Source organism: Aquarana catesbeiana, linkage group LG09 (assembly GCF_042186555.1).
Source record: "Aquarana catesbeiana isolate 2022-GZ linkage group LG09, ASM4218655v1, whole genome shotgun sequence".
Classification (NCBI taxonomy): Eukaryota; Metazoa; Chordata; class Amphibia; order Anura; family Ranidae; genus Aquarana; species Aquarana catesbeiana.
Window position 1 is genome coordinate 31,403,702 of NC_133332.1, and position 14,481 is coordinate 31,418,182.

At 49.6% G+C, this 14,481-nt stretch overlaps 1 protein-coding gene across 1 annotated transcript in view; it reads right to left on the reverse strand.

Annotated features, from left to right (window-relative positions):
• Positions 1-14,481, reverse strand: part of KIFC1 (kinesin family member C1) — a gene marked incomplete in the record, with an annotated part of 44,004 nt that extends 29,523 nt beyond the window's left edge. Inside the window, 3 exon segments of the mRNA XM_073598226.1 lie at positions 4,494-4,614; positions 10,972-11,097; positions 14,374-14,481. Of these exon segments, the coding sequence (XP_073454327.1) occupies positions 4,494-4,614; positions 10,972-11,085 (235 nt within the window).

Sequence of the window (14,481 nt, forward strand, 5' to 3'; positions counted from 1 at the left end):
GGGAATGAGACTGGACTTTTCTAAGTTCAGCAGCCACCCCAAACCTGTTAGAACCCTCTTGGTTAGATCGAGGTCTCTGATCAACTGTTCTGGGGATACTGCAAAAAGAAGCAGGTCGTCCAGATAGGCTATAACTGATACCCCCTGGAGTCGCAGGAAGGCCAACGCCTCTGCCAGTACCTTTGTGAATATGCGGGGCGAGGAGGATAGCCCGAAGGGCAGTGCTTGAAACTGCAGATGCAGTATTGTGCCCTGCAGGTCTACTGCTAAACGGAGGAACCTCTGGGAGGTTTCTGCGATAGGGACGTGTAAATATGCGTCTCTGAGATCCAGAGACACCATATAACAGTTGTGTGGTAGCAGGGCCCTGACCGTAAAGATTGACTCCATGCGGAACCTTTTGTAGCAGATTGACCTGTTTAAGGGTTTTAAATTCAGAATCAGTCTGAATTTTCCCGAGGGCTTTTTCACCACAAATACGTGGGAATAGAACCCCTCTCCTTCCTGCCCCCTTGGTACTCTGTGAACTACGTTCTGAATCTCCAGTTCCTTCAGGGCGTCCACCAAAGCTTCGGCCCTTGCTGTGCAGCTGGGAAGCTTCGTAACAAGGAACCTTTGTGGGGGTGGTCTTGAGAATTCCAAGAGATACCCCCTTCTTATGACCCCCAGGATGAATCGATTGGGTGAGAGGGTCTCCCACTGTGGAAGGAAGGCCCCCAGTCTTCCTCCCACCGTCCCTAGAGAGTCATTGATCTTTACGGGCCTTCTCAGGAGGGCGAAAAATCGCCCCTCCTCTGCCCTTGCCTCTTTGGCCCCAAGTTTTCTTCCCTTGCTTGGGAGATTCCTTGCCTTTTTTCGGACGAAACCCCTTTCTCGTCTGAGCTGGGGCTTTCCTCTTAGGCGGAAAGGACTTCTTTTTGTCCGCCGTACGGTCTAAGACCGTCTCTAAACCAGGGCCAAAGAGTAGATCACCTGTCAGGGGTATCCCGCACAATTTGACCTTGGAGGCGGTGTCCCCCGGCCAAGTTTTCAGCCAGAGCGCTCTTCTGGCCGAATTCGCCAGCGCCGCTGATCTGGCCGACATACGGACTGACTCTGCTGAGGCGTCTGCAATGTATGCGATTCCTCGCAGAATCGTGGGGAACGAGGCTAGGATAGTCTCCTTGGCTGTGCCAGCTTCAATGTGCTCCTGAATCTGGAAAAGCCAGTGCTCTAAATTGCGGGCTACGACCGTAACAGCCATTTCTGGCTTTAAGTTACCCACAGTTGAGTCCCACGTCTTTTTTAGAAGTGAGTCTATCCTTTTGTCCATGACATCCGACAAAGCCCCCATATCCTCGAATGCCAGGTCTGTGTGTCTAGAGACCTGAGAGAAGGCGGCATCCAACTTGGGATTTTTATTCCAAATGGACGCTGGATCCTCTGAAAATGGAAACCTTCTCTTAAGGGAGCTAGAAAAGAAGGGCTTCCTCTCAGGATCCTGCCACTCCTTCTTAATCGTTTCCACCAGCACTTCGTGTACTGGAAAAACTTTTCTTTTTTGATCTCCCAAGCCCTTATACATAAGGTCATGGAGAGATAGGGGTTTTTTATCCTCGTGTATCCCGAGGGTTGTATATATTGCCCCCAAGAGATCTTCCACCTCATCCAGGGACAATTTATACCTGGAGATTTTCCTGGACTCCCCATCCTGGTCCTCCCCTTCTGATTCCTCATGGGAATCAGACGTGCCACTGTCCGGTTGCCTCTGCTCCACCCCGGAAGGGCCTGCCATCTCCTCTGCCATAACTAAATTGGTAGATCTGGCAGGTGCAGAGCCCTGAGCATGAGGCGGGGTTGTGTCCTGCTGAATGGGTTTAGAGGGAAGCTTGAACGTCTCAAAAAAGGTTTTAAAAGATGAAAAGGTGGATGACAGCTCTTTCACAGAAGCTGCCAACCCAGACTGCTGTTCAGATTCCCTTTCCTTAACCAGGGAGTCTATGCACTCCTTACACAAAACTTTAGTCCATGCTTCCCCTAAACTGTCTCTACAAGAGGCACACTTCCTTTTAGAGACATGAGTGGACTTTGTTTTTTCTGTAGATTTCTGAAAATACATACAAAAAAACCATATTACTTCCAGCAAGTTTAAGTGGAAACAACCCTGGGGGTGTACCAGATCCATCTTAAGGGAACTGCGCTCACCCCCCCACCCCCTGACCACCCAGGGGGACTGCCCTCCCTCTAAGTAAGGAACCATACAAGAGGGAGAGCAAACCTTAGATAGAGAGGACCCCTCCCCAGGGAACTCTTACCTTTGGAAGGCTGGAGACAGCGTCCGAATGAGCTGCAGCATCTGCCTCAGACATGACTGCAGGTGGTTGCCTGTGTAGAGTCTCACACTGTGTACATGTGAAGCGACTCACTCCAGCCTGAGCCCGGCCCCCTATCAGCCCCGCGACCCGGAACCGGAAGTCGCGGTTCAAAGGGAAAGCGTCCGCCCCCCCCGCCGGAAATGACGTCACCCGTCGTCCGGCCCGCTGGTTCCAAATTTGCGGCCTGTATGGATACAGGGGAGAGCGGACTGTCTCCATGCTGCGGCCCTGTGGACGCGATAGGGGTCCCCCACGACCTGATGCCGCGCTCAGCAAGGAAGGGGTGGCTTCAGCTGCGGTATGTACCGCCACTCTTCATCCTGGAAGCCCCTGCTTCCCTAGGGATGATTTTCTTAGAAAGAGGCCACAGTCTCCCTGACTGCACCCGGCCTGGTTCCTCTGCACAGTGTCTCCCCACCGGAGGAAACACTAATAACTGAGGTCTGGCAGGGGAGGAGAGATTTTATGGGCTGGCGCAGTGTTTCCAGAGGAAGGGGAGGAGACTATCTCTCTATTGTGGCTGTCCTGAAATGACGGAAAGGGAAAAAAGGACTAAAAGGTGGATAGAAGGTAAGGTCAGAAGGGCGATATCGGGGGTTTAACCACTTCCATACCGCCGAACGTCATATGACGTCCTCGGCTTTCAGTGGTGATATCTGAATGATGCCTGCAGCTACAGGCATCAACCAGATATCGTTTTTTTCAGCCAGCGATTCTGAACACCATAAGAACAATCATAATGGCTGTTCAGCCGCGTGATCATTCTTAGTGGTGACAGGAGGGGACGTCCCCCGCCTCCCGCGCTTCAGGGACCTGGAGAAGGAATCCGCCAGAAGAGAGGCATACTCTCGGAGGCCGGGGCGCGACATTATGACGTCACGCCCGGGCCGCCAGCGGTAGACAAAGCCTGGGTCTGGGCAAGAAAGCATCAGATCGTTAATTTTTTTTTTTTGATCTGATGCTTTCCAGCCTGAAGGAGAGATGTGGGGTCTTATAGACCCCACATCTCTACATAAAAAAAGGACCTGTCACGCACTATTCCTATTATAAGGGATGTTTACATTCCTTGTAATAGGAATAAAAAAGTGCTAAAAAAAAAAAAAAATTGTTAAAAAGGGAAAGATTAAAAATAATGAAAAAAAATAAATAATTTTGAGCGCCCCGATCACCACGAGCTTGCACGCAGAAGCAAACGAATACGTAGCGAGTTATCACCGCGAATGTTAGAGCGAGAGCAATAATTCTAGCGCTACACCTCCTCGCTAACTCTAAACCTGTGACCTGCAAACAATTTTAAAGCGTCGCCTATGGAGATTTTTAAGTACCGAAGTTTGGCGCCATACCAGGAGTGTGCACAAATTTTAAAATGTGACATGTTAGGTATCCATTTACTTGGCGTAACATCATACAAAAAAAAATAAATAAATAAATAAAAAAATTGGGCTAACTTTACTGTTTTGTTTTTATTCATGAAAACACCCCCCCCCCAAAAAAAAAAAACGCATTTGAAAAATTACTGCGTAAATCCACTGCGACATAAAAAGTTGCGATGACCACCATTTTATTAATAAAAGAAAAAAAAAAAAAACATAAGTGTGTGTGTAATGTGTATATATATATATATATATATATATATATATATATATATATATATATATATATATATATACACACATACATACATACATACACACACACACACACACATTTTTACATGTAGGAGAGGAGTGCTGGAAATCACGGAGCATGGAAGTGGTTAAGGTACAAAACTCCATGCCCTGTATGTGTTGGGAACGCAGAGTCCTTGTTGACCGGATTCTATAAGACCAGCGAGTCCATTCGTACGTACACATGTATGGTATATATGGGTATTTGCCATTAACGAGTCAATTAACGAGTCAAATTGGTCTGTGAAAAGCCATGTATGATTTTGTATTGTTTTATATGTTTATTTTTTCTTGTTCTGGTTTCAGAAACTTTTCTTTGTGATATGCTTCTTTGTATTGTCAAAAACTGATAATAAAAAATTACTTGGTTCAATTATTAAAAAAAAAAAAAAACGAATAGCGTTAAAAATTGTGTTTCTGATGTGTAGTGCTCAGATGCAGTGAAGATCCGCTTTAAGCAGATGTCGCCTACCAATTACTTGAGGTTTCGGTAAAGCAACTGCAGGAGCCACGCGGGGCCTGGTGGTGGCAATGCTCGCTGCCACCCGAACTTTCGGCGGCTCGGCTTCTGGGGATGAAGGTCTCAGACGTTTCTGAGGGGACAAAGAGTAGGTTTACTTTTCTGCTTTCTCAGTAAACATAAAACTAGAGCTGAGTGAGCGGATAACAGGAAATTCCTATGCTTGCAAATTCAGATACCATAAAATTGCACAGGGTATTGCTTCACATTTCTATATATATTCCTTCAAACATAGCAAATCTTCACAAGTTTAGGCCCACTTTAGCAGTCGAGTGATTGCAAATTGAATGTCCCCCCCCCCCCCCCCCCCCCCCCCGAGGCCAACCTACAAATTGCTACTTTAGGGCCTCATTCACACGAGGTGTACTATAGAGTACGGACATGTGAGGCCGTGTATACCTGCATGGAGAGGCACAGGTATTACGTGCATGCCCGTGTAGGCAGCAGTGTTAATTTTGGCAGCAAATTTCGATTCAGTTTTAGTCTCAGTCTTTTAAGCAAAATGGCATTTTAGTTTTAGTCTCATTTTAGTCTTCTGCAACTGTTTTAGTCGACTAAAGCTCCAGTATATTTTAGTGGACTAAAACTCATTTTAGTCAACTAAAATCTAATGGGTTTAGTTACATTGTAATGCATTATTTGTAGGGTTGTCCAGATACCACTTTTTTTAGGACCGAGTACAAGTACCGATACTTTTTTCAAGTACTCGCCGATACCGATACTTTTTTTTTTAATGTCACGTGACAGCAATATGTGTGTGTTTTTTTTTTGTTTTTTTTATCAGCCCTGTTGGGGGGCTTTGTGAGATATTAGGGGTCTTAACAGACCTCTGATATCTCCCCCTTGAGACAGAGAAAGAGACAGAGGATAGAGATTCCCCAGTCCCTTTCTCTGCAGCCTCAGCTGCACTGAGAATGAATGGAGAGAAGACAGCGGCTCCTCTCCATTCATAAACTGAGACATCGTAATCACAGGAGAATACAATGTTTAAGTTATGTGAATAGACAGAGTCAGCTGACTCTGTCCATACACACAGCGGAGGAGGACAGAGCAACGGAAGGGGACAGCGGAGGAGGACAGCGCAGCGGAGGAGGACAGAGCAGCGGAGGAGGACAGAGCAGCGGAGGAGGACAGAGCAGCGGAGGAGGACAGAGCAGCGGAGGAGGACAGAGCAGCGGAGGAGGACAGAGCAGCGGAGGAGGACAGAGCAGCGGAGGAGGACAGAGCAGCGGAGGAGGACAGAGCAGCGGAGGAGGACAGAGCAGCGGAAGGGGACAGCGCAGCGGAGGGGGACAGCGGAGGAGGACAGCGCAGCGGAGGGGGACAGCGGAGGAGGACAGCGCAGCGGAGGGGGACAGCGGAGGAGGACAGCGCAGCGGAGGGGGACAGCGGAGGAGGACAGCGCAGCGGAGGGGGACAGCGGAGGAGGACAGCGCAGCGGAGGGGGACAGCGGAGGAGGACAGCGCAGCGGAGGGGGACAGCGGAGGAGGACAGCGCAGCGGAGGGGGACAGCGGAGGGAGGACAGCGCAGCGGAGGGGGACAGCGGAGGAGGACAGCGCAGCGGAGGGGGACAGCGGAGGAGGACAGAGCAGCGGAGGGGGACAGCGGAGGAGGACAGAGCAGCGGAGGGGGACAGCGGAGGAGGACAGAGCAACGGAGGGGGACAGCGGAGGAGGACAGAGCAACGGAGGGGGACAGCGGAGGAGGACAGAGCAACGGAGGGGGACAGCGGAGGAGGACAGAGCAACGGAGGGGGACAGCGGAGGAGGACAGAGCAACGGAGGGGGACAGCGGAGGAGGACAGAGCAACGGAGGGGGACAGCGGAGGAGGACAGAGCAACGGAGGGGGACAGCGGAGGAGGACAGAGCAACGGAGGGGGACAGCGGAGGAGGACAGAGCAACGGAGGGGGACAGCGGAGGAGGACAGAGCAACGGAGGGGGACAGCGGAGGAGGACAGAGCAACGGAGGGGGACAGCGGAGGAGGACAGAGCAACGGAGGGGGACAGCGGAGGAGGACAGAGCAACGGAGGGGGACAGCGGAGGAGGACAGAGCAACGGAGGGGGACAGCGGAGGAGGACAGAGCAACGGAGGGGGACAGCGGAGGAGGACAGAGCAACGGAGGGGGACAGCGGAGGAGGACAGAGCAACGGAGGGGGACAGCGGAGGAGGACAGAGCAACGGAGGGGGACAGCGGAGGAGGACAGAGCAACGGAGGGGGACAGCGGAGGAGGACAGAGCAACGGAGGGGGACAGCGGAGGAGGACAGAGCAACGGAGGGGGACAGCGGAGGAGGACAGAGCAACGGAGGGGGACAGCGGAGGAGGACAGAGCAACGGAGGGGGACAGCGGAGGAGGACAGAGCAACGGAGGGGGACAGCGGAGGACGACAGAGCAACGGAGGGGGACAGCGGAGGAGGACAGAGCAACGGAGGGGGACAGCGGAGGACGACAGAGCAACGGAGGGGGACAGCGGAGGACGACAGAGCAACGGAGGGGGACAGCGGAGGACGACAGAGCAACGGAGGGGGACAGCGGAGGACGACAGAGCAACGGAGGGGGACAGCGGAGGACGACAGAGCAACGGAGGGGGACAGCGGAGGACGACAGAGCAACGGAGGGGGACAGCGGAGGACGACAGAGCAACGGAGGGGGACAGCGGAGGACGACAGAGCAACGGAGGGGGACAGCGGAGGACGACAGAGCAACGGAGGGGGACAGCGGAGGACGACAGAGCAACGGAGGGGGACAGCGGAGGACGACAGAGCAACGGAGGGGGACAGCGGAGGACGACAGAGCAACGGAGGGGGACAGCGGGAGGACGACAGAGCAACGGAGGGGGACAGCGGAGGACGACAGAGCAACGGAGGGGGACAGCGGAGGACGACAGAGCAACGGAGGGGGGACAGCGGAGGAGGACAGAGCAACGGAGGGGGACAGCGGAGGACAGAGCAACGGAGGGGAACAGCATAGGGGGACAGAGGAACGGAGGGTAACAGTCAGCGGTGATCGCGTGTGGGGGAGTTACAAGCACCGATTACCGCTGTATGTCACTAAAGCCGCGGGGGAGAAGCTTGTAACACCCCCACGCGCCGATCACTGCTGACTTCCAGGTATCGGCGGAAGCATCGGGAGCATTTGCCCGAGAAAAAGGACTTGGGCAAATGCTCGGTATCGGTGCAGATACCGATACTAGTATCGGCATCGGGACAACTCTAATTATTTGAGCATTGCTCTACAATTTCCAAACTCATTATATACTCCTGGAGTAAAAAATATCGAACATGTTATTAAAGTGGGGTTCCACCCAAAAAACAAAAATACCTGTAAAAATTCTAAAAAAAAAAAAACACAAAACAAATTTGGATATTTTTTTTTTTTTCACTTACCTCTAAATGCCTGTTGCTAGGTGGTCCCTCGTAGTCTGCCTGTTCCCTTTGCCTGGGCTGGTGACATCACTTCCCCCCAGGCACAGGAAGGGCTCCGCTCTGCTCCCTCCCGTCAATCATCTGGGACCCAATACAGGTCCCAGGTGATTGAGCGGCCAATCACGGCGCGCGGCGCCGCTCGCGCATGCGCAGTGGGTGCCAGGCTGTGAAGCCACAGCCCGACGCCCACAGTTGAAATGCCGGCGCCGACGAGCTGAGGGGGGGGGGGGGGGGACGAGCGGGGTTTCGTTCCCCCGCATCGCTGGACCCAGGGACAGGTAAGTGTCCAATTAAAAGTCAGCAGGTGCAGTATTTGTAGCTGCTGACTTTTAAATTTTTTTTTTTTTGACGGCCCCCCTGGGTGGAACTCCTCTTTAAGGTTTGAACATGCACTACAGACACATATTTAGGCATTTAATGCCTTTATTTAAGCAAAGCCAAGTTTCGTTACACTTCTGTCAATAAAAGCAATATTCTTGTAACGTTAAAACAAAAAAAAAAACACCCAAAAACTGATGCCACCATGCAGTGCACATTTACATGTATTTTAACAATTCTGTTAAAGTTCTGAACTTCTGTTCAGTTTCTTGAACTGTTAAAAGTTCATGTAAATGTGCACTGCATGGCGGAACTGGCATCATTACGCAAAGAGTTTTTGGGGTTTTTAGAACACAGCAAGACATTTCAGCAGCTACAAGCACACAGCACAGGCACTGTCACTGGAGGGTAATGCCTATTTCTACAATAAGAATCAGTTTACTGTAGTGGGTTGACCGATATAGTATTTTCAGTGCCGATACCGATTTTACGGCTGCCTTTCAGGCCGATATCAGGTGCAGATGTACTGTAGATTTAAATTTTAGTTTTACACTGTCCTAAAAAAAAAAAAGTGTATATGTGTATATATATATATATATATATATATATATATATATATATATATATATATATATATATATATATATATATATATATATATATATATATATATATATAAGTAATAGGCAGTGACAGGTACTCTTTATGGAGAGATAAGACCCCAAACAGAGAAAGAGATAGAGAGAGAGGAGAATAATAATGGCATTTGTTGTGGTAGCCTGCGCATTTTTCCTATGAATTAAACCTGTTGAAAATATTGATTATTCCTATCGCAATAAGCACAACCCACAAGTATTATTAGGTATGCTTCTTATGTTAGAAATACCTGGAGAATAAAAACATTTTTATTTGTTACGATTCATTTTAAGGAAAGCACTTCATGCCAACATGACCATTGCTCTATTTCGCTCTATTTTAAGCAGCTCCTGAATATTCTCATCTGCCACATCAACAAAGGTTTCACAGACAGTAGGGTTGACAAAACAAGCAGCTGACGAGAACACATCAGTTGGATCTAAGAATGAAGCGCAAAACTGGTTTACAGTCTCTTTCATGCTCTGTGCAATTGTGGCAAGGTCTTGGTAGCTAGTGCTCTGATGAAAGTCCTCAAGGTGGCTGAGTAAATCAAACAGGGCAGGGATAGCCAGGGACATGGAGTCACTTTGGAGGATTTTAGTATGTACCGCAAAAGGCAGCAGCAGTAGGTCATGCAATGATATGAGCTTTTGCCATTCACTAATGCTGCAGAGTGCTCTGGACGGTGGTCTGAGGAGGCCTGTAATGCTGCACAGTGCTCTGAGGAGGCCTGTAATGCTGCACAGTGCTCTGAGGAGGCCTGCAATGCTGCACAGTGCTCTGGATGGTGGTCTGAGGAGGCCTGTAATGCTGCAGTGCTCTGGACGGTGGTCTGAGGAGGCCTGTGGGATGGCCTATAATACACAGTGCTTTGGATGCCAGTTGTCAGAAGAAGCCTGTAATGCACGCACAGTGCTCACTGCTCTGGACAGACGGTGGCCTGAGGGGAGGCCTCAGGCCTGTAATTGTAATGTACACAGTCACACTCACAGTAGGTGCTTTCTGCTCTGGATGTTGTCTTCGTGCCTCGGGAGTGGGACTCTAGTCGGGAGGCCAGTGATGCACAGTCGTCTGAGGACTCGGAGGCCTGTAATGCTGGCTGCACAGTTGCTTGTTGGGAGCGGAAGCAGGAAGTTGGCTCACGAGGGTAAACGTCCCTTGCTTCACATTTTCAACGGAATTGATTTTCGTCCTAGGTATCATTGGACGAAAATGTGGTGTACTTTTAGTTTTCGTGCAAAAATGCAGCTGATGAAAATTTTGACAAAATTAACACTGGTAGGCATTCCCATTGAGTTCAGTTGGAACGCAGCGGATGCACAAACACAGCTTCCAATCTGCCATCAGTGCGAGTCCCCAAATATAAGGCTTTGTTCCCACACAGCGTTCTAACAGCCCCATCAGCTGCAGATCCTGAAAAATACCTCTTGGTTAAAGGAGCCATTCCCCTAGATCTACGAAGTTTTATCCACCCCTGGTATGTCAATGGTCAAAACAGATGGCCCACAATGCTCAGCCCACTCAACGCTGTAGGATACGTTTCTTGCTGCTGCCTGGCTCTTGGTGCCTCCTTGGTGATGTAGGTAATGCCACGGCCATGGTGTTGTCCATCTTGACTTACATTGGAGAACAGTTGAGAAGGGGAATGAATCCTCCAGAGTTTAACAGCCCTGAGCAGAAGGAGTATCCGGGTCCGCTAATCAGTTGGTGCGGGTGCAAAAGAGGTACCACAAAGTCATCTATGAAGTGTGAAGGGGATTATAAAAGTGGTCCAAATGGTAGAGAGGCCTTCTGTATTCAGATCATAGGTTGCAGGAACAGGTGCTGCTGTCCACAAGCCTGAAGCCGGAGAGAAGGATCACCCAAAGGAGCAAGAAGCGCTGCAAAGAATTCACCGGAATGGGATGCCATTGGTGAGAAATTGCTACCTGTGACAACCCCCAGCACTTACTGCGAATAAGAAGTATTAATGCAATTCCCCAACCAATGCCGAGCAAACTAGGAAGAAAACAGAAACATGAAACAAACCCCTAGGACTGGCTTTACCCTCGACATCTGCTCCTGGTTCTCATCGCTCAGCTGCCTCTTCCTGTTGGGTAGGACAGGCAGACGGGACATCTTGAAGGACTGCTGTTGCTTCTTTTCTAATGAAGTCTCCATATATGTAGAATCCTTAATGAAAACAAATAAATCATTAGATCCAGAAGATAGGGATTATATTATTCATCACAATAAGAGGTACATTGGTCACTTAGCCTTTCTTTACCAACAATGTGTACTCATGCATGGAAACTCCAATTTCCCATGGGCAGCAATCACTTCTAACAAGACTAGCAAGTGAAGCGATTGCTTGAATTCTCTTTCAGCCCATAGATAAGATACAGTGGCTTAGTGGTTAGCACTTCTGCCTTGCAGCACTGGGGTCCTCGGTTTGAATACCAGCTAAGACACTATCGTCATGGAGTTTACATGTTCTCCCTGAGACACTACTGCTACATATATAATAAAGTACTAATATACTCAAATGAACTCCGTACATAATAAAGTGCTCTGTGTGTGACACGGAGCACTTAAAGTGCTTGTAGAGGGTTGTTTTTTTTTTTTTTAATAACAAACATGTTATACTTACCTGCTCAGTGCAAGAGTTTTGCACAGAGCAGCGCCGATCCTCCTTCTGGGGTGCCCTGTCGGGGCTCCTCCCCTTCATCAGGTACCCCCACGGAGAGCCGCTTTCCATGGGGGCACCTGTGCGAGCGCGCTCATGGGTCCCACTGCTGCGTCCATTGACACAGACAGTGGGACTTAGCCCTGCCCCCGCCTCCTGTGTCACTGGAGGTAGGTTTTCTCCCACACTCCAAAAGACATGCTGGTTGTAAACCGCTGGACGTTTTTTTTTTTTTTTTTTCCTTCTTACCCTGCAAGGTAAAGTCATAATGTACTAGTATGCATTGCATACTAGCACATTACGTTAAACTTGCCTTAGAACGAAGCATTCCAGCATCGAGATGTCAGAGCCACAGGCGCTCCCATCTTCACCAGTCTTGCTTCCAGGTTCAGCGGACTGCAGCTCTGCGACTGGCTGGAGCTGCGATGCCATCACTCCGGTGCATGCGCGCGGGAGTCGCCGGTCACGGCACAGGGCTCTGAAAGAACGGAATTGTCTCCCGCTGCTGTCAATCAAATCCAGTAACAAGGGGGCGGGGCTGAGACCCGCTGTCTGCGTCAATGGACGCAGCAGCGGGACTCGTGAGCATACTCGCACAGGTGCCCCCAAGGAAAGCGGCTCTCTGTGGGGGTACCTGATGAAGGGGAGGAGCCAGAAGCCCTGACAGGGAACCCCAGAAGGATCGGCAGAGCAGGTAAGTATAACAAAAAAAAAAACAAAAAACAACCCTTTACAATCACTAAGTGCTCCGTGTCACACACAGAGCACTTTATTATTTACAATGTTCATTTGAGTATATTAGCACTTTATTATATATGTAGCGGTAGTGTCGCACATATATGTTGGTGTAGGTTTGCCATTAACCCTTCATAGGATAATCATACTGCAGGCAGCTACAGGGTAATACTCTCCATAGCGCAGGGTTTTATTGTAATATATATATATATATATATATATATATATATATATATATATATATATATATATATATATATATATATATATATATACACACACACACACACACACATATACACACAATAAAAGGCACATCTCTTAGCAGGTTAAAAAAAAAAAAGTAAGAAGTGCATTTATTAATTGTTTTACACTGTAGCCTCTATCTAAAGCATTTCACCAACAATCAGCAAAATTGTGACAGCGGGTAAGAGGAGAAGATCCCCCACCCGCTGTCATGGGGGCGTAGGCTCTGCACCGTAACATGTAACACAGATGATTTATCCTTTAAGCTCGGTTCACATCTATGCGAATTGGATGCGTTTTGACCCACATCCAATTCACATAACACGTGAACCAGAACGGCTTTAAATAGAGCCAACTCAGACATGTTCCGGGGCGGTCGCGGTCCATTTTTGAAACAAAACCGCACCGGACTGCAAATCACCGCCGGACATGTGTGAACCCAGCCTTAAAGAAGAGCTCCAGCCCCCCCCCCCCAAAAAAAATAGGTCAGCAGATACAAATACTGTAGTTGCTGACTTTCACTATTAGGGCACTTACCTGTCCTGGAGTCCAGCGGTGTCCTCACCTGAGCAGATTCTTGAATCTCGGGTGCTGGTGACACCATCTTGGCTAAGGGAACTGGAAGCGAAGCCTTGCAGCTTCACAGCTGGATCCCTACTGCGCATGCACTTTATGAATAGGTGGGCTACAGGGGAAGGGTGCAAACTTCCTGCTCACCTTGCTGCGACAAACTGAGCCGGAAGTGGTAATCTGTCTAAACCAGGTACCCGCCCCCCCAAAAAGGTGTCAAATATGACAGTGGGGGGGGGGGGGGGAGGAGGCAGACAAGCAGGGCTTTCCCTATTGGGTGGAGCTCTGCTTTAATGCGTCGCTGGGCGGCCAAAATTGGAAGAGCCGTCAGACAGAGCTCTCGGTCAGCAATAACAATCGATAGCCAGCGAGACTGGCTCCTGGTCATGTGACCACTGACAGCGAATCACAGCTGTCACATGATTGACCATGCCCCCAAGGCATACACATCCTATTAAAGGGTTAAAGCGTATAATCACCCTTCCTCCAGCGCTGCACTCTCGCCGGTCACCATTGGCTGGTCAGCTTCTGGGTACCAATCTCCGATCGTTTTTTATTGTCTCGGCCAAGATGACGTCACCCTAGAGTTGCCACCTCATCCCTTTAAACCCGAACACCTTTGAATTACACAGGTTCTGAGGCTAATTAAATGCAGAAAAGGCACTAAGTGCGTTTAATTACCACCTTAATCAGACACAGAACCTGTGTAATTAATATGTGTTCAGGTTTAAAGGGATGAGGTGGCAACCATATGTCACACCTGTGCATGCGCAGGGGAGTTTTATAAATCCATGGCGGCATTGCTGAAAACTGTACGCTGAGCTGCGGGTGCACGGGGCAGACAGGCAGGTCATGTGACATAACTAAAGCTACAATCCTGATTTCAGGGGGGTGACCTTAATACTGGACAAAGCTGGGCATTCATACACATGGGCAAAGCAGGGATCTGGCAGTGAAAGGGTTAAGAGCTGAGCCAGTAGATTGTAAGCTCTGCAGGCAAGGGTCTCCATCCTACATGTGTATTCTTATTGCTGTGCTTGTTTACATACACCCCTGTGGACGTCCCACACTCTATGTACATCAGTCTACAGCACTCTGTACTGCACCACGGCTGCTGACGGCGCTACATAACCCCTCCTTTGTACTATAGAAGGTATGTAACCCGTGCAGCAGCAGCGAACGTCCGCCTGACCACCCCGGACCCGGTACGGCTACTGTATACAAGTACTTACCCTTCCGCTCCGATTCGTTAACCAGCCAGCCTTCTCTCTGTTCAAATTCAAACCAGGCGGCGGCTAGCGCGGACAAAGGTCCCGCCTAGTGCCTCCGCCAATCAGCGC